The sequence below is a fragment of the Castor canadensis genome, chromosome 7 (assembly GCF_047511655.1).
Source record: "Castor canadensis chromosome 7, mCasCan1.hap1v2, whole genome shotgun sequence".
In the NCBI taxonomy this organism is placed as follows: Eukaryota; Metazoa; Chordata; class Mammalia; order Rodentia; family Castoridae; genus Castor; species Castor canadensis.
This window is the reverse complement of record NC_133392.1, coordinates 151,640,962-151,661,871: the sequence shown is the minus strand read 5'-3', so window position 1 is coordinate 151,661,871 and position 20,910 is coordinate 151,640,962. Positions and strand designations below refer to the sequence as shown.

General features: G+C 40.3%; 1 protein-coding gene and 1 non-coding gene across 9 annotated transcripts in view; both read left to right on the top strand.

The window, feature by feature from the left end:
- Ddi2 (DNA damage inducible 1 homolog 2) overlaps positions 1-20,494 on the top strand; it is a 41,561-nt gene extending 21,067 nt beyond the window's left edge. For 3 of the 8 annotated variants that reach the window (XM_074081278.1, XM_020173230.2, XM_074081279.1), the window contains 4 exons: positions 690-818; positions 3,349-3,452; positions 4,652-4,841; positions 11,650-20,494. In XM_074081278.1, the coding sequence (XP_073937379.1) occupies positions 690-818; positions 3,349-3,452; positions 4,652-4,841; positions 11,650-13,508 (2,282 nt within the window). In that variant the 3' untranslated portion in view covers positions 13,509-20,494. Of the gene's footprint in view, positions 1-689; positions 819-3,348; positions 3,453-4,651; positions 4,842-8,671; positions 8,735-8,762; positions 9,853-11,649 lie in introns of those variants that run through there. The other 5 variants (XM_074081283.1, XM_020173233.2, XM_074081281.1 and 2 more) reach the window with 5 other exon arrangements.
- On the top strand, positions 6,555-6,658 carry LOC141425203 (U6 spliceosomal RNA). Its single transcript, XR_012450292.1, has one exon. It is a non-coding gene; the product is annotated as a U6 spliceosomal RNA (small nuclear RNA).
- Positions 20,495-20,910: the final 416 nt, after the last annotated feature.

Genomic DNA, 20,910 nt, shown 5'->3' with positions numbered 1-20,910 from the left:
CATCCAGGTATTAGAACTGTGAGAAAATAGTCCCACTAACAAAGAAAGAAACACTCAAAAATATTTGTAGGGGAGAGTTGTGTACCCTTTGGCTCTAAGATACAAATGTCCAACACTTAGGAGTATGGAACTGGATGGAGTTCAAGGAAGAGATGAATGCTGTGGGCAAAGATTAGAGAAGCATCTGTCTTCTACATGGGCCATCTTGTGCCTGGGGACAGAAAATACACCAAGTGCCCCATAATTTTAAAAAGGAAGAAGCCTGATTGTTGGCTCATAGTATGGGAAGTTCACTTCTAATTTTTTGGAAGGCTACAAGATTTTGTTTGGTTTTGGTGTTTCTTGGTATAAAACCTAGTGAAAATTGCTGAGTGTAAATTTAATACTATTGTCTGTAGTCATACTCTTCATCATCTGAATTTTTAGGAGGTTCCTTTGTAGTTTTGTTTTGTCAGTAAAATTTTTAAAGACCTTTCCCTCAAAGTCAAGTTCCCACACTGTGCTTCAGATTCCAGCGTAGAACTGAAAGTGGAATTAAGTTGGGTAAGGCATCTGTTAGTTAGGAGTGATGTTACAGAGATGAGGCCTTGGGGTGTGTCTGCTTTCTGCCTTATTTTTAGTGTGGCATTTAAGTCTTGACACAAATACGGGTATTTATTTATTTATTTATTATTTTTCTCTTCCTCCAGGTGCCCAGATGACTATTATGAGCCAAGCTTGTGCAGAAAGGTGCAATATAATGAGATTAGTGGACCGTCGGTGGGCAGGGATTGCCAAAGGAGTGGGCACTCAGAAGATTATTGGAAGAGTACATCTAGGTGAGCAAAAGGCACTGGGAGTTACCTTCTTATAGGATATTTGTACCATAGTGGGTTTTTTAAAGTTTTGGCATGTTTTTCTTTTTTCCCTCTTTTGCATGAGTACATATGATTACGCAACCTTTAATTCCTCAAAGTTTTAAATCCTATGTTCTTTCAAGGTTATACCTGTTTTTTCTAGTTAGGAAAAACTCAAGTCTCTACACATTGGTATTTCCCACCTTCAGAAATAATACCTTTCTGTTAGAATTGCTAATTTCTTTTAACTGTAGATTTCATTTCTTTCCTTTTCCTCTCTCTGTCTTTCCTTCTCCCTTTATCCCTTCCCCTCTCTTCCTTGGGATCTGAACTCAGGACTTAGCACTTGCACAGCAGTCACTCTGCTATTTGAGCCATGCCTCCAGTCCATTTTGCTCTGGTTATTTTGGAGTTGGGGGGTCTCATGAACTGTTTGCTCATGCTGGCCTCAAACTGTGATCCTCCTTATCTCTGCCTTCTAAATAGCTAGGATCACAGGCATGAACCACTGGTGCCCAGCTTTTTAGCTCCATACTTCTAAGGAAGAAGTTTATATTGCTGTTTTCTGTGTAAATGCTTTTGAGAGCTGAGCCATCTAACTGAATGATTGCTTTTCTTTCATGTTTTGTGATCTTCACTGTTTGTCCTTTTTTAGGTGGGTTTTGTTATGTGCTATTTTTATGTGCTATTTGTACCCAAATACTTCCCTAGTAACATACATCCCTTTAAATAGGTCTAAGCGCACCAGGTAGTCATACCTTGCATTCCATTGAAAATAAGCCTGCTATGGTTCATGGCTTTTGTTTGAGAGTCTTGAAGATTCCTTTCTCCTCTGTCATATGTTGTGTTATGTGAGTCAGGGTCATACCTCCCCACGTTTTTGTCTTGCTACTTCACTTACTGGGTTGCATCTTCTAGTAACTTCCTGAGTAGATGTACAGGAGTAAATGGAGACCTTTAGTGTCAGAACATAGCCTTTTCTTCCCCCCATTCTACTACTTTGGTGGTATGGAAATCATTTTCCTTCACAGTGCTGAGGCATTGCACCCTACCCTTCACATGTCGGAAACGTGGAGAAACTGTGCTGTTTAGATTCTTGATCCCTTTTTCCTCTTTGCATCTCTTCGATTTGGGCATTTTGATCTACTGTGTATGGAGCGCTCGTCTCCTATACTGGGTATTTGATGATGGTCTTTTCAGTATGGAAACACTTATCCCTCACATCTGGATATAGGATCCTGGGTCTTCGTGCATGTTAAGCACACTCTCCCACCGAGGCATTTCTCCTGCGACCATCTCCTGTGCTAGGCTTATCCTCTAGTTTCTATTTTCTCTTTGTTTCTGTGTGTGTGTGTGTGAGTGAGAGAAGAGAGAGAGAGATTGAGGTTTTAATTCCCAACCTTCTGTTTTCCTATTATATTTTGCATCTGTTTGCACTCTTACTATTTGAGCTACACTTCCAGCCCCTTTGGTTTAGTTACTGTTGTTTTTTGTGTTTGGGTGTGATGGGTTTGCACTCAGGACTTCATGCTTACAAAGCAGGCATTCCACCACTTGAGCCATACCTCCAGCCCTTTAGTTCTTTTTTTAGGTAAGCTAGTCTCATACCCAATCCTTGTAATGTACATTGCCTGGGTAGCTGGGATTACAAGTATGACCACTACACTCTGCCTGTTCTTTGAGATAGGAGCTCACTAACAATATCACCCAAGCTGGCCTCAAACCATGATCATCCTGTTTCTACCTCTCAGGTAGCTGAGATTATAGGCGTGAATCACAACACCTGGCAGTTTTCTGTTTTCTTAACATATAATACATGCATAAGGGTTTATTTTCTTAGACTTTTTTAGGGCGTGTATTTCATACACTCTTCTTGCTATTTGGTAGTAGCCAAGTCTTTTTTTTTTAATCAAACAAGTATCTGACAAAAGAAGCAAGGCAGGAGATAGTAAGCAAACCGAGGCATCAGTGTTGTCTCTGGTTTAGCAAATAGAAACTTCATTACAATAGGCAATGATAAACCATTTTCATGGAAGTTAATTTAAAGGTTTAAAGTGTACAGATTCTTAATTCCCTTTTAGAAAACCTGCATGGAGATATAACTCAGTGGTAGAGCACTTGCCCAGCTTGCACAAGGCCCTGGGGCTTTGATTCCTCAACGCTGAGGGAAAATTTGTGGTAGGAAGCTACTGGTTAATATTAGAGGAGTTGACTTTATTGTTACAGTTTCTTTTTATCCTTAAACATTGACATTCCTCACCCAATGAGCATGTGTCCTTACAGCACTGGTGTCAAGCAGGGATTATGAATAGTACTGCTGCAAATTCTGCCCTGTGGGCTTAAGCCCTCACTGCCTTTCAGACTAGTCATTGGTTCTGTAGGTTTCCATTTTTAACCGACCTGTTTACATGTTAAGTGCAGAAATCCAGGCATGGGGTGGTGGGCTCATCTCTGGAGCTTCCTAGGGCTTCTAAAGCAAACATCAGTAATCTCTTCTCCTCATGTGCTTTAGCTCAGGTTCAGATTGAAGGAGACTTCCTGGCATGTTCCTTCTCTATACTTGAGGAGCAGCCCATGGACATGCTTCTAGGACTGGACATGCTTAAAAGGCATCAGGTGATTAAAAGCTTCTCTTCTTTCCCTCTGTGGGGGTGGGGGTGGATGGCTGTTATCACATCATTTCTATCCATTATGTATACTAAAAAGCATGACTTTTCAAACCTGGAAATGTCCTTAATTATGTTGTCATACAAGAGGTGAAACAGCACATCATTAGAAATAGAACCTCTGACTCTGTTAAATCTTGCTGTCTGTTTTGACATAATGCGCAATTTGCTTCTCTTGTGTAATTTTAAGATTCTCATTAGGACTCAAGCAGTCTTTTGATGGTTTATTGTGAGTGTTTAGTCTTAGTAAATCTTTAGTAATTCTTAGATGCTGATTAAGCAGCACGTGGGAAGATTAAGGAAGGTGTACATATGATGTAGGGAATGGAAATGTTTTCTTAGAATTGGAAGAATGATTTAAAAGCAGATGAATTTATGATGACAGTTTTTCTACAGTTTAAATGCAATTCTAGTTAGCATACATTAGTAATATGAGGGGTTTATTGTGGTACATTCAAGTAGGTGCACACAGTGTACTTGAACAACTTATCCTTCATTGATATTTTTATTTCTGTTCTGAAGCCTCATTGAAAGTAGTTAATGTCCACTGGGTAATAGAGAGTTTCACAGTAGGGTCTATTTTTTTAGGGGGTGGGGGAGTAGCTGGAATTTGAATTCCAGGCCTCACACTTGCTAGGCTAGTACTCTACCACATGAGCCAATCCTCCAGCCCCTTTTTGTGTTGGGTATTCTCAAGACAAGGTCTTGCTAATTATTTGCCTGGAGCTGGCTTTCAACCTCCATCTTCCTGAGTAGTGAGGATTACAGGGGTGGACACTGGTGCCCGCTAAGATGTAGTGCTTTTAATGTTGGGTTTTTTTTTTTAATGGTACTGGGTTGAACTCAGGGGCCTAGACCTTGAGCTACTCCGTCAGCAGCCCATCACCCCCGCTTTTTTTTTCTTTCTTTTTTTTTTTTTCTTTTTGTGAAGGGTTTTTTCGAGATAGGGTCTCGAAAACTATTTGCCCAGGCTGGCTGCAAACTGTGATCCTCCTTATCTCTGCCTCCTGAATAGCTAGGATTTAGATGTGAGCCACCAGGACCTGGCCTAATGTTGGTTTTTGAGAATGGAATATTAAATTCAGGATCATTGTTTACGTGTATGGTGTTTCAACTGCTGTCATCATTCTTTGGTTTCTTCCTTCTAAGTGTTCTATTGACCTCAAGAAAAATGTCCTAGTGATCGGCACCACAGGCTCCCAGACCACCTTCCTTCCTGAGGGAGAGCTACCGGAGTGTGCCCGGTTGGCTTATGGGGCTGGGCGAGAGGACGTGCGGCCAGAGGAGATTGCAGACCAAGAGTTAGCAGAAGCCATTCAGAAGTCAGCAGAGGATGCAGGTATTTGAAATGGCCAAGCTCTTGAGTAACCCTCGTGTTGTCAAGTTCATACTCACTTCACTACCTACTACCCAGTAGATGTGATTATCAGTTTTCTTAATTTACTTTTTATTTCATCACTTTTGCATTTATTTATATCTGTATCATTGTTTGGGCCATCTCCTCCTCCCATCTCTTAATAAAATGAAGAGAAGCTCAATTTCAACAGATTAAAAAACAGCAATCCATTGCTCTAAACAAGATAGATTGAGAAGGTGTTTGGGACACTTTTTTTGGGGGGGTGGGGGGGGCAGAACTGGGGTTTGAACTCAGGGCCTCATATTTGCTAGGCAGGCGCTGCACCACTTGAGCCACTCCACAAGTCCTGTTTTGTGTTGGGTTTTCTCAAGATAGGGTCTTGTGAACTATTTGCCCAGGCTGACTTTGAACTGTAATTCTCCTGATTTCTGCCCCCTGAGTAGCTGGGATTTTAGGTGTGTGCCACTGGTGCCTGGCTTGGGACACATTTTGATAGGCCTTCTAAAACATCTTGTTTTTTTTCCCTAAAGGAAATTATAGTAGTAAACAGACAACCTCTGAGTTCAGCAATAGTTCCACTGTAAATTTGTCATTTTCTTAAGTCCATTTATTTTGAAGTATACCATTGTCACTATTGACTAAGCAGTCTTAACTTTTTAAAGTATTTACTGTAAGTACTACCACTAAAGAGGTAAGAACCTATAGGCATACTTGAACATTAATCAAAGTACAGTGTTTTATGCTTTTATTGAAATCACAGTACTGTCATCAGTCCATAGAACATTATATAAACGCTTGAAATCAAGCTACCTATTACTTTTTCCACGTGTCAAGTGTTGTAGCCTTTTGAATCTTAAGGACAGACAAGTTTTCTGGATAAATTGGGGCAACACTGTTTTGTTGAAATCCCCCATCTGTTACAGAACAGTGACTCTGAGATGCATTTTCTAGAAGCTAAAAAGAATTATAAGTTTGAGTTATTTTAAAATCTTGAGCCAGAATTATACATCAGTATGACTAAAGCTCACACATTGCTTTTTCTAGTACAGTAAAATATATTAGAATTACAAGTTCAAGGAACAGCTGCCTCCTAAAGACAAAAGTGATAATGAACTTTTAAAAATAAGCAACCAGGTTTTGCCACATTTTAGTGGAGAACATTCCAGTGTGCAGCCTTGAGCCTCTAGAATGGGCCTGAGTAGCAAATGAAGTTGTCCAATATGACCTTAGTCAGATCCTGCTTCATCACCTTTTTGACCCACTTATACATATAAAGTGGCATTTTGAATGCAGCTTCAGTATTTTGACGGAAGCGGGGGAGAGAATTTCGAACTACTGGCAGTCTTTTTAATCTTCCTAGCAAAGTCAGCTTGAATGAGTTTTTGACATACCACCTTACCTATTTTCTGGGTATTTTGTCAGCCTAGTCATAATACTGTGTTAATATGAAAATATATTACCAGTTTTCAATTTTGTTTCCTGTTCTTTCCCTCCACGGTCTTGGTGCTATTATTAGAGAAACACAAGCTGATGACAGCAGTCATTTCTAACCTACGAGTAACAGTTATCCTCTTGGGGTGATTACTGTGTTTTAATAAAAAGTTCAGGAGATTAAAGTAGATAATAGGAGATTAAAGTAGATAATCACGAGGCTCAGCAGAGGGCAGGTACCAGTTTTAAAGTATTAAAACAGCAGTGCTTGTTTTGATAGCACATAAACTAAAATCAGAATGATACAGAGATTAGCATGGCCTCTGTGCAAGGATGATACAAAAATTCATGAAGAATTCCATATTAAAAACAATAAAAGAGCTGGCACCAGTGGCTCACTCCTGTAGTCCTAGCTACTTGGGAGGCAGAGATCAGGAGGATTGTGTTTCAAATCCAGCCTGTACAAATAGTTCTTGAGACCCTATCTCAGAAAAAAAAAAAAAAACAACAACACAAAAACAGCTGGCTCAAGTGGTACAGCATCTGCTTAGCAAGTGTGAAGCCCTGAGTTCAAGCCCCAGTACTGCCAAAAAAAAAAAAGGAAATGGAAATCACTTCCATTTCCTTTGTGGGAACAGGAATAGGAAATATTTCTTCCTCTTCCCCCCCCATCACTTTTATCTAGAACCAACGTAGTTACTTACCTTCTTTTGGGCCATTTTCTTGTTCAAAGCAGATACTAAGTTCTGCTCTGCCTACCTCCCAAGAGATTCTGAGCACATGTGAAGAAAGTGGACTTAGAGTAATCGGAATGCTGCTAAGGGAGCTATGGGGCGAGGTGGCTTCTCGGATGAAAGAATCATCAAGGAGCTGTGTGTGTCTCCTTTGTGTCAAGAATCACTTTTAGACTGCCATACATCATAGGCACGGTTCCTGGAATATAGGTTTGAGGACATGGTGTTAGTTTCTTTAAGAAATGGAGACCTTCCTGCTAGGACACGAAGTGACACACTCTCTCTGGGGCCTGCTCCAGATAGGGGAATCAAGGAGATGAGGCCTAGATGAATTTTTATGACCCAGTTTCTTCATGATTTTACAAGGAAAAGAAGAAATCTATGTAAAAAAGGAAATGGAAATGGCTTTTTATCCTGTAACTTTTTGTTACTGATACATATGGTCTGTGCTAATTTTTGTAATGTTTTAAGTAGTGAAGTAATTCTGTACTGTTAGATCCTATTTGTTTGGAAAACCAATTTTCTAGTATCATCAAAATCAAAACTTTGGACATGGTAGATGAATGTGCTTTTGAAAAGCTGTTTCTTTGATAGATGTATTGTGTCAGACTTTATGTATTTTTCTATCCACTGAAAAATAATGTAGAGTAGGAACTGTATCTGATGTTTTCTAAAAGCTGATTTAAAGTACAGAAGGTAAGTCAAGATAGAATTTAATCAGATTTGGTTTGTTTTCTTGTAAAAATGAAGAGATGGGTGAGCATGCCTATAATTCCAGCACTGGAGAGACTGGCAAGAAGATCAAGAGTTTTAAGCTACGCTGGGCTACATAGTGAGATACTGTCTCAAAAATAAAAACAGCCAAGCTTGGTGGTTCAAGCATGTAATCCTAGCTGCTTGGGAGGTGGTGATAGGGGGAGATTGCGGTTGTAGCCAGCCAAGTAAAAAGTTTGAGAAACCCCATCTTAATCAATGGCTGGACTAGGTGGCATGCACCTGTCATTCCCAGCTACTCAAGGACGCACAGATAGGAGGAGCACAGTCCAGGCATAAAGTGAGACCCTGTCTCAAAAACAACACAAAAAAGGCTGGCAGCCTGGTAGTGTACCTGTGTAGCAAGCATGAGGTCTTGGAGGAACCCCAGTACTGCCACAAAAAAATTTTAAAAATTTTTCTTTTTTTTTTTTTTTTTTTTTTCAAAGTGATTGTTAGTCATTCACTAATGTTTCTTATCACATAATTCCATGTGATAGATTGGTTTTTTTCACGTGTGTTTTCCCATAAATTCTGTTTGTAAATGTGTGAAATTAATTTCTTTCCAAGTTCAGTTAAACATCTGTTAAAGTGGATGTGCATGCCTGTAATCGCAGCTGCAAGAGAGTCTCGAATTCGAGGCCAGCCTGGGCAGTCGAGACCCTGTCATTAAAAAAAAAACAAGTCTGTTAAGTTGGCACATTCTTTATTGTATTGTGAGAGAATTGAAGCAACCTGTAAATCTTTGGGATGCCCAAACTTGAGAAACATTCAACTTTAACACTAGTGGTTCCTAATTTTTAAAATGACAAAGGAATGAAGACAGTAACCCTGCATGCGGTGTGGTTTGCATTGTTAACCCAAGTTTGCTTGTCTGTTTCCTAATCCAAACAGAGCGTCAGAAGCCATGATGCATGTAGTGTGTGTGTGCTGCAGCTGGAGTGGGCCCCAGACCAGGTATTTATAGACCCATCTTGAGCCTCCTGTCCCGTCGACACCTGTGGTTTGAAAGTCTCTGTCTGGAACAGTTGTAGAAGTTAGCTTCTACCATTCACCATTGCACCCTCTTCAGCCTGGTTACAACTAGCCTGCATCTGTGTTGAATATATGTTGGCATATATATGTGTGTATATATACACGCATATATATACATAAATTCTTACTTAAAACTTTTATCAGTCACTACAACATTGGGGGGGGTGTCAGTAAAAAGTGTCTGTTACCCCTACCACATTTGTCTATTATGAATATCAAATCAAGAACATTCCTGTCATAGCACTTTGTTGTTGGAGATAACTGTGCTTTTATGGTGTTTCTAAGATCCTTTTCTCTGAAAAACTGAAAATCTTTTTCATAATACTGCACATAACTACTGCACATTTGTTTTACTTTGTTGAGGAAGAAATGGAAACTTAAGTCAGATATCTTGTCCATGGTCACAGAGTCAATAATATAGGCAGCCTGGGTATGGTAGGTCACCCTATAATCCCAGCACTCTAGGATTTGGGGAAATAGCTCAATGGTAGAGCATAAGAGAGTTTAAGGCCAACCTGGGAAACATAACAAGACCGTGTCTCTAGAAAAAAAGATAACATAGTAGGTGTGACTTAGAGCTGAGACTTTGCCCTTCCCACTGTCCCTGACTTGACAGATTTTTCCGCAGGAGGCACTACTTCTGTTTCTGTGTGATGTAAGTAAGGTCATTGTCAGCATGAGTACATTGGCTGATACATCAAGAGGCGCAAAGGTGGTTTTTCAATCAACAGCACTTTATAAGGTTTCGGAATCTGGTTCTAATTAGATCATGTCTGTTCTCTTTTTTTTTTTCTCCCTTTTTCCTTGTAAGGACAGGTTATCTTAATAGCCATTTCCTTATGCTCTTCTCCAGATCACCCTGTAATACTGACCTGGTACAGTTAGGAGTGAAGCTAGAGAAAATGACCATCTCAGCCTCAGAAGGACAACATGCTGCCCTCATAGTGATACAGTGTCCACTGAGGCTGTGTTCACCTTCATCTCACCTGCTTGTTTATAACTGATGTAGCAGTGCCTGGCCCTTATCACACCTCTCAGTGGTACTAACCTGGATATTTCATTACAATATATTTTTTTCTATTAACATTAGTTTACAACAGAACCTCTTCTGGAGTCATCCTTATTGATTAGAATAATGAAACTAGTAATTGTTTTCCACATTCTAATGGATATTGTTTAAACAAAAACAAATGCTGTTTTCTTATTTACCACTAAACTATAAGTAAGATAAGATTTTCTCATAAGAGGTCAGTAACTCCCTGGCACAGTACTTTATCTTACACTGTTAGCCAGTGTTTGATCAGAATGATTTGAAGCCGTCTGAATCACAGCTACATTGTTTGCTTCACGACATCTTAAGTGAAGATCAAGCTCCTGTGTTGGGTGTTAATATTCAGCATAAAGCATTTGAACTGAATTGAGTTTAGCCCAATAGCGTATTCTGATCAGCATTGGTAGCATTCTTTGGACTTTTTAATTTAAAAAAATTAAGATAAAAGTACATAGACATAGTGTCCCATGCGAGAGCAAGCTGTAGCTCTAGACCATTGCCTGGCTTCTACTTGTAGGCTGCTGACACTGAAGTGGATTGTATGTGGAGGGGGGAAAAAAGTACATAGAGGTTCATTTTTAGCTGGATCAATGTCAAAAGGAGAATTGAACTGATGCTGAAATGATAATATGGTATCACTCTGGCTAGTGTTTGAGCCCACGTCTTATTTGAGTGGTTATTAAATTTCAGAGAATCTAAATAGTCATTGCCTATTGAAAAACAATTTATGATCTTCTCCCCACCCCAGTCCCACACTCCCCTAAGCTCAAAATAACTTAAACATCTTAACTTAGTTGTACTCTGTTAATGTGATAGTTGACAATCCTTTTAAAGTTAGAGTGCTTGGTAGGAAAGTGATTGTTGTTTAACCTGTTTGGTATTTAGCTTTACTTTGTTCTCTGAGTCAGATGCTCCCACAGTTTCACCATGATTTTGGGGAAGCTTGCTCAGAAATAAAATGTTTACTTATCTATCTTCTGGAGGTCTCCAAACATTATGCGGATTCTTATTTTTCTTTATAATTCCCATTCTGCCCCCAGGTATACCTGGTTTTGGACTTTTTGTTTGTAATTTGTGCTCACATTTGAAATACTAAAAGTGCCTTGGCATGAGAATCATCCTAGCACAAGGATTATCAAGATTTGTGACTTGCTTAAGAATCACTTACAGGTTTACTTCAAGGATGATACCTCAGAGTCTGTATGCTTAACAAGTATCCCAGGTGGTTTTAGAGCATTTGGAATAAGGATGCATAGGTGCTGGACAGGGTGGTACACACTTGTAATCCCAGTACTCAGGAGGCTGAGGCAGGATTTCAAGTTTGAAACTAGCCTGGGCTTCATAGCAAGACTGTATCAAGACAACAGCAAAAATAGATGTTTAAGTGTTCTTTAGTCCTGAGCACTGACCCAGCCATTACAGGAATGCATGTTAACACTGCCTAAACAATCACATTGGACTACACTGCAGATGTTTATTAAAAACATGCCTACTTCTTACTCTGATTCTGTGATGTCAGTTTTCTACAACACTGACATATTGACAATGTAGAGCAGTTGGCTAGCAAGTGCAAGGCCCTATGTTCAACCCCCAGTGTTCCCCTGCTAAAAAAAATCATCATTTCCCAATGAGAAAAGAGTCTTGCATTTTTAAACTCATGTCTATAAGAGAAACCTAAGTTTAAGGACCTGGTTTTATTCTATCCTGTTCAGATATGTATTCTCTGATAAAATTGGTGGCCATTATTACGTGCTAATTAATCTTTTTCCTTTGCATTTCATTACAGAGAAAAGCGGTAAAGAATCTACCTCACTGGGAATGTCATCATTACCAACTTTAGATGGATTTAACCATCCATCCCATTCTTCAGGACAGAGTCCTGAGATTGGTAGTCCTACAAGTCTTGCTCGCTCTGTCTCTGCTTCAGTCTGCCCTATCAAGCCCAGTGACCCAGATAGCATTGAACCTACAGCTGTGAAGACTTTGAAGGCTTCAGCTGAATTCCAGATAAACTCTAAAAAGAAAGAACATTTTCCTCTACAGGATCATTCTGATCTCGCTTCCTCAGCAGACCAGAGTCTAGATATGCCTTTGCATAATTCCTCTGAAGAAGCAGTCATAGCAGATAATCTGGAGAAATCTACTGAAAGAAGTACCCAGGGCCTCAAGTTTTATCTTCACACAAGACAGGAAGCTAGTTTATCTGTCACAAGTACTAGGATGCATGAACCATTGATGCTTATAGATGAAAGGTGTCGGCATCCAAAAAGTCAAAACCTGAGTCCAGTGAATGGCCTTCAGCAGCACATAGAACCAGGGAGTGAACAGCATGAAGTGGTACAGAAGAATACTCCATGTGACAGAGAGCATCTTTGTGACATGGGGGACCTTGAACTTGATGAAGAAAGACACCAGGACCAGCAAAATATTGTTGATTTGGAAGCTACGATGAAAGGGTATGGACAAAAAAATATGGATCTTACAAGTACAGAGAAATGTTTTCTACCTTCAGGATGCTGCTCAGACTCAGAAACACTTATGGAAGTAGATACGCTTGACCAGTCCCTAGTTGCTGTGCTTAACTCAGCAGGTAGTCTGAGTGCAAGTGTCAACAACACTGATGCATTGGATCTCACTTCAGATAATCCTTCGATGGAAGTAGAAACATCAAAATGTAACCCCTCATCTGAAAATTTGAGTAATGCCATCTCCACTCAGGATTTACAGCCCCCAAGAAGTAATATTGAAATGTGTGGAACAAATAAAGAATATGGCTGTTCCTCCCCCTCTTTAAGTTTGTGTGGCTGTTGTCAGCCCTCTGTGGAGTCAGCAGAAGAACCTTGTTCATCCATAACAGCAGCTTTGAAAGAACTTCATGAACTTTTGGTCATTAGTAGTAAGCCAGCTTCAGAAAATACACCTGAGGAAGTTACCTGTCAATCGGAAATTGTAGCTGACCACCAAACAGGTATTAAGGACCTTTCAGAAAGGTGGACCCAAAGTGAGCATCTGACCCTCGATGATGAGTGTCCACAAGTCTCCTATCACCAGACCAGATTGGTATCAGTAAAGACAGAAAACTTAGGCACCACACCTTGTACTGACATAGAAGATGTAAAAAATACTAGTTCCGGGGGTTTAGGTGATGATCTATCAGCTGACAAGGAAGGTGTCCCCAGATCTAGGGAGTCAGTAAGCAAGAACAGTTCTGGCACTATAACTTCAGCTAAATCTAATCAATTACACTGCCCCTTAGGTGTAGAGAATTCACCCAGACTTGTAGCAGGTGAGGAGGATACACTCAGTCAGACTTCTGAGCAAACTAAGTCTTTGCCATCCAGTTTCATACTGGTTGAAGACTTGGGTCAGGGCATACATTACCCAGTAACAGACAGACCTGAAACCAGAGAAAATGACTGTCCTGCAGCTGCAAGGCCGTTTCTTGAATTGGAACCACTGACCAGCCAGCCATCATCAATTCCCTCCATTCTTCCACCATTAGTTTTTCCTGCCACAGATATTGACCGGCTTGTCCGTGCTGGCTTCACTTTGCAGGAAGCTCTTGGGGCTCTGCGTCAAGTTGGCGGGAATGCAGACCTTGCACTTCTTGTTCTGCTAGCAAAGAGCATCGTTGTTCCTACGTAACTACGGGAAAGTGCACTAGGCCATGATTCATTCCCTTAAAAAAAAAAAAAAAAAAAAGCTCTCTCTACACACACATGCACACTCACCACCTATACAGTAGATGTAGAAACCTGCAAGCAGAATGTTGAGCCAGATTGTTTTTTAAAGATTTTTTTTCAGCCAAAGTAATTTATGATCTCTTGTCTGATGAATTTGTCTAATCTCCTTGTTAAAATTTGGGCCTTTTTTAATGTATTGGCAGTATGTGCATACAAAAGCTTTTTATTCTCATTAAGATGATGTGTTCTGGAATAAAATGAGTGGTTTTGTGCAGAGTATACCATTTTAGAATAAGAGTGAATGCTTTGAAAAGCATGAGAAATCCCACTGCCCATGCAGCTAGAAACAGATCAGCTTCACTCACACTGGCTGGGTGTCTGTGCTGTAGACAGAGTGTGGCTTGTTGACTCGGTTGTCAATTTAGAAACTTTTGACCACATAGTTTGGTGTTTGGGATTGACACTTAGTGTCTGTGTATTATGAGCCACCCGTTATAATAGGAAATTGAAGAATAATTATGTAATAACTCCTAGTGTGGTATGTTTTTATTTGTGTGCTCAGGATTTAACATTTTAATAGGATGAGTGGGAGGGTTCAAAATTTGGGCTACTTTGTGCATCACAGACTGCTGCATGGATTGATTGCCAAATATCTTCATGTATCCCACGGCTCAGCATGGGAATACTGTAGGGGGGTTAACATTAGGGCGAAACATGGTGCTATCCTGATTGAAAAAGGAAAGGAAGAAAACCCCCAATCATAATTCCATTTGCAAATATAAAGAACTGAGTGGAAAATAACGGCCTAGATAAACACTGGAATTTACTAGAGATTGGGTTTGCTAGCATCTCACTGATAACACCTCAAACCTTGAGGTGATGGCTGGTCATGAACATAAGTTCAGCTATTGGGTTGATTGCCAGCAGCTTATTTACTTTCTAAACTCATCTTCTTCTAGGAAGCTGTTGAAAACCTTGAGTTGAGCTGTGATCACCTTGTCACTGGTCCCCTTGGTGCTTGTAATGGTCAGTCTTTACTGAGTATCCTTCATGGCAGTGAAACTAGTGATTGCAATTTCTGACTCAAGTGGCCTTGGTAGAGTTGAACATCCCTTTCTTTCCTCAGGAGTTTCTTTTTAAAGCAAGATTCATATTTGTGTTTACCATGTCAAGTTAGAGTGGGGCATAATCTATAGATGTATTTATTGTGGCCTTTTTTTTATATAAGGACTAGCCCTTGGAAGTCATTGTCCTGTGGGCCCCACTGTGCAATAACCCTTCTAGACAGGTTTTAGATAATTCTTCCCTGGGAAATAAACTGTTCTCTTAGGTACCTGGCAGAAATGTAAAATCTTGCTTTTCTTAAGAATTTTGAGAATGATAATTCTTGATTCCAGGTTATAGTTCTACAACATGCTTGGAAAAAAAACATGCTTTGAAAGCATGATTTCTGAACTTAGTGTTTAAATGATTTTGTCTGAAGTCTCATTCTCTCTGAAAGCTTGTTCTTTCCATTTAAACCCAAGTCATTGAGCACAATCAAATACAGGCTCAGATCTCAGGAGTTTTTGAAACTTTAATGTAGGGGCATTTAGAGGCACTTCTCTATCCCATTTTCTCTCTTCTTTTTCTCTGTGTTGTTTGTATGTGTGTTAAGACTTCAGGGACGTGATGGCAAGTCACTCAGATTCATCATGATCCGTTCTAAAGTTAGGAAATGGTTGGCAGAAGGAATTGTAGTTTACTGCTTCCAGAGGGCACCCAGAACAGCAAATTAACCAGACTGTCTTTAAGATGTTCTTTTAGAACTGGAGGTGTGGCTCAAACAGCAGAGCCCTCCCTAGCAAGTGCAAAGCACTAAGTTTAAACCCCAGTACTACCCTGCCCCTTGCCAAAAAAAAAAAAAAAGTTCTTTTAGACAGCCATGTGTTGTAAATTGTACTGCCTGCCCTACACCAAAGATATAAGATGCACTAGGAAACTGCTTATAGGATTTCTGTCAACCAACTCTTAGAACTGTGATTGTAATTAAGTAGTTGGTGCTATGATTGAAGAAAAATCTAGTGGCAATGCAGTGGGATCTGTGATTGCTTTGTGGGTGGTGGTTTGGGAGTGTATTTTAAGATGACAAATCTAGGGGCACAGGGTTGGGGGGGAATTACCAGTGACAATAGACTCTTCCCAAAAGGTCTTCCGTGTGAGGGTGGGCCTCACAGCTTTCTGTGTGACAGACTGAACTCTGACCTACTGCTCAGTGGCACAGCCACCGGGTTTTTACAATGTGGAAATTTGGGAAATTGTCACAGATGGAGTATGTAATATCAGTCTGGAAAAGTTTCCATGACAGCGTTTCATATATGTATATGTATATTTATTTTTAGGAGAAAATTAATAAGCCTATAGTTGTACACGTGTTCTTGTTAGGAATACTTTGAGCTTAACTCACTTGCCAAATATCTTGTCCCTTTCGGCCATCTTTTTTCCCAACATAATTGCTTTTGATTTTTGTCTATCCATTTGTATAAATATAAAGTTACTGACAATGTTAGGGTTTTGAATGACTTAAATGGAGCAGTTCTAGAACACAAAGGAAATTAAGGAACATAACACTTTGAGAACTCCAGAGGTACAGCAGTTATAGATAACTGCTAAGAATAAGATCAAATCATTGTGAACCCCTCTGGCTGTCCACAAAACTGGTGACAGCCATAACCAGCAAGGGCCAACTGGACTGGACAGCACCTTTACCATAACCAGTTGTGGGCAGTTTGGTGGTCATCACTTATTTTCAAGGGTGTCTCTGTTCTTTCACCAAAGAGGATTTTCCTATAACACTTGTACTATTTCCTTAAGTTGGTTCCTGTGTAGGAGGATGTGCTTGGTAATCATACAGCTCTCTTCCTAGTCTATATATTTTGCTCTTTGACTCTGTTAAGAACTATTTCTAGGTGTGTCTGTTCAGGCCTCCAGATAGCCAGAAGCCTTCATCTCACAATTTGGGAACTAGCTATTAACAGATCAAAGATAACCAGGTATCCGGCAAGTGTAGATGGTGGCCATGTGTGCTTAGGCCTCTGCCTGCGGCCTGTGGTTTTTTTGGCTCCTTGTCTCCGTACATACTAAAGGAAGACAACATCGTGGGTTTTCCCAAAGCACTTGTGTAGCAAGAGGATGATTAGAAGTGAGATCTGAGACTTTCATGTCACTGATTTTATGATAAACAATTAATGTGGAATCTGCCTGTTCTTACCACAGCTTTCTACCACTAGTGAAAGCCATAAAAATTCAGTCGGTTTGACTCTTCAGCTCATGTCTATAAATACGTGTGTAAGCTATCACATATAGTGATCGGCAAATAGCTGATAATTTTACATAGGCTAAAAAGCAAGTGATTTTTATATCTACAGACATTCTTAGGGTGGCTTTTATCCCACCATGTATATAATAACTGCCTTGCAAATAACTGGCCAGGGGAGTCAGCACATTCCGATGCCTTTCCCTACCTGTGGTGAGCCATGTTTTCAAACTTCTTACCACTGGCCATACATCATCAGAGACAGTAACCAGGGGCTGGGACTGTGGCTCAATGGTAGAGTGCATGTTTAGCATGTGAGGCCCTGGGTTTGATTCCTAGCACCAAAAAAATTTAGAGGTAATGGAACCTTTCTAACTGAATTTTGCATTCTCTAGCACAAACACAAGATTTTTTTTTCTCATTTGAATTTGGTGACTTACTGTAGTCTGGCTGACTAGAAAGACAATTATCATGCATGTCCCTTATCGTGTTAGGAGTTCCATAAACTAGATAACTTTTTTCTTGAGTACTGGAAATATGAACTGGCTTGAGTTTTACACATTACTGGAGCCTCAGTAAGTGTTACTAGGCTAGGAGTTCATTGAATAAGAACTTAGGGGTGAACCTTTGATGTACTTGCTTTCCCTTTGTGCCTTAGTTTCTTTCAATAGCAGAGGCATCAAATCTTGGTGGGGAGTGAAAGTGGGGACATGTGGAAAGACTTGAAAGCCCTTCTAAAGGCCTGTGGGAAGTGATCTTCAGGCTCAGGCTGTGTTGATTGACAGTTCCCCCTCATCAGACATTAGGTTCCCCAGGTAGGAAAGAGGGTCACTACATGGGGTGTTGGATCCTGCAAACCAAAAATAATTTCTAGATGTTTAGTATGTGTGTTTTGTTGTAGTAACAGGCTTCTGGAGGCTAAGGGAGGAGGAAAGCTCAAGGAAAGCTTATGAATCTGAAAGGAAGCTAGCTGCTCCCTGCAAGGCTGTGCAATACAAGTCTTTCAGCAAGAGCCATTGCTACTTGAATCAAACATTGGGTGCCCATGTTAGACACTGGTGATGTCTGGATTCACTGGTGACTAAAACAGATTGGAACCCTGCCCTTGTGATGTTTTCAGTCTTTCAGTGTATTGGGGAGAGACCTGAAGTAAATTGTAAACTTCAAAAGCAATTTTTCTTTTGAGATGGGGTCTTGCTGTATAGCCCAGGCTGGCCTTGAAATCCTCCTGCTTCAGCCTCCTGAATAGCTGGGATTCTAGGAACATGGTACCATGCCTGGCTAGTATGCTTTTAAAATCCACATTAGAGTTCCTTGGTTCAGATACAGAACCAGCTGGGAAATCAAACCCACAGTGACATCAGATGCTGTGGACCTAGAATTGCTCTTAAACTTTTATTTTTTGCCAGGGGAAGGGAGGTGGATTGATTTTTGACACAGGGTCTCACTGTCTCAGGCTGGCCTGAATTTGAAATCCTGCCTCTGCCTCCAGAATACTGGGAGAAAATTTTTGTTGCATAAAAAAACAGATCAGAGCCAGGCACTAGTAGTTCATTCCTGTAATAGCTGATTGGGAGGACTGTGATTTGAGGCCAGCCTGGGCAAATAGTTCTCAAGACCCCATTTCCAAAACCACAATAAAATGGATTGGAGGTCGGGCTCAAGCATTGAGTGCCTACTTTGCAAGCATGAAGCCCTGAGTTCAAACCTAGTTCTTCCCTCCAAAAAATTAAAAACATTCGGGCTGGGGCTGTAGCTCAGTGTTAGAGCACTTGCCTAGCATGCATGAGGTCCTGGGTTCAGTCCCAGCACTAAGATAAATGACCTCCTGTTAGGTTTTGAAACAGCTTTTTATTCTGCTGGTGGCAGGAAGGGGATGGATAGGATTGAAGTACAAGTAAGTGAAAGATGACCCTAAATATGCCCCAGTAACAGCCTTTGCAACCTTCTTCAGTGCAGCTAGATATGGGCATGTGCACGGTGCCCTCCCACTCCCCTTACTCTGCTGCCATGGGAGGACCATCTGGGCTAACAGAAGGTTCTGCAGGATGTGCTATTTTAAAGCATTTGAGTGCCACATAAGAAAGTGGAAATCTAGAGCAGACAGTGTGGCAAGTGATTCTTCTAGGACTGGATGACAAAAAGACTCTAGGATCTACCATGCCACTACCTGACAGCTCCAAAGGGACGTTCTTTAACCCATTATTTGTATCACAATATTGTTATCCTAGCTACGAAAGAGACAGAGATCAGGAGAATCAAGGTTCAAAGCCAGCCTGGGGAAATAGTGTTGTAAGACTATCTTGAAAAATCCCATCACAAAAAAGGGCTGGTGGAGTAGCTCAAAGTGTAGGCCCTGAGTTCAAGCCCCACTATCATAAAAAATATAAAATTTAAAAATCCTGAAGCAAAAAGGTAGAATTTGTGGATCTTTACTAGTGACTTCTAAAGTTCACAGTTGGAAGCTTTTGCTGGGTTATCAATTACATACTGGTGCTTAGTAATCTAGAATCTCCAAGGGGCTGGGCTGTTAAGATGTGGAAGACTGCCAAGTTCTAAGTCACCATTTTACGAAATCTACCAGCCAAATGGCTCAAGGGTATAAGGGTTAGAGGATGTTCTACCTAAACAAGTTATGCAAACTACAGAAGAAGAAGAGGTAGCACGGAATACAAAATCAGGGTGCTTTCACAGAATTGTATTTCTCTAATGTACCATAAGAAGCTTTTCAATAGTTATTTGGAGGAAGGGCCCATGCTGGGCATTTTTCCCTGGGAAAATTCATCTGATGAGTAATTGTGTTTACAAGAATTTGTTTTTCCTGCAACCTTGAGTAATGCATCTGTAGGTAGATCTATATTCTGCAAGAACTGGTTGAGATAGGTTTGTTTCCCGATTCTTTGACCAGACTTCCTTTTCCTTCTTTCAAGGCCTCACAGATTTCTGGGTTTACACCACCTGCCTATGATCTTTCCATCTGACTGCTTGCATTTCCTTCTGTCCCTGAGCATCCTTTGGAAATGTTTCCGGTAACAAACTTAGATCAATTCAGCATATTGATTGAATTTGCTTTTTTTGCCCTGCACTTACAATGTCAAATGATTTGTGCTTTTTTATTCCAAATCTCATCTTCACAGCAAGTTGGGCTCATGACCTTTGCACTCAAGAAAGATTCGTTTACTAGTTTTCTAGCTGTATTTGGCAAACCCATAGTAAGTAGAAACAACTTTTTCTTTCTGCTCTTACAGTTGCTCGTGTATTGCAAGATTTTCTAAGTTTTGAAACTACTGTGTCTTATGAGAAGAACTAGGCTATTTGGCATAATGGGCCTAGACTTTACCAGTGGCTCAGTCATTCCCCAGTGCTTTGGTTTTGAGAGTTGGGGAAACTCTGAGAACTTAGAAGAATCAAACTCAGGAATCCAGAGTTGGTTGCATTGTGCCATTGGCTGAGGGGCTGAACGTAAGACCTGTCTGCAGCTGGGTGAACTAGATGCCTTTGAGTTGGAGTTTTTGTCACAAACTGAAATGTAAGTCAGCCCTAAATAATCAAAACACTTTATTTTATTTTTCTTTTTTAATAGGAACTTTCTGAAGAAAAAGTGGTATGTAAAATATTTGATATTTAAGACAATAAAGTTTTTATCATAAGAATTTTTGTTTGATCAATTTCTTTTAATTTAAGGTGGTTTCTACACTTCTGTCCTTGTCTCTGTCTCCCTGTCCCTTTAAATTGCTTGTACCCAGTCATTGTGACTTTGTGGTCAACCATGTGACTGAACCTGGATGGCGGATCTCAGAGCCATGAAACTGACTTCCAGGTTTTCTGAGGACATTAGACATGCATTTTATAACTGTGGATGCAGTTGGTGCACAGTCAGAAATGGCACTGGTGATGGAGTAGAGTGGTTAGCACAAGTGTCTAAAGCCAGCCTGCATGGGTATGAATTCTAGCTTTGTATGAGTACTAGCTTATGATTGGGTAGGCTACCTGACCTTTTGATGACTCTCTTATAGACATTTCTCATCTGTAAAACAAGGAAGAGTAGGGATTCAGCAAGTTATTAAAT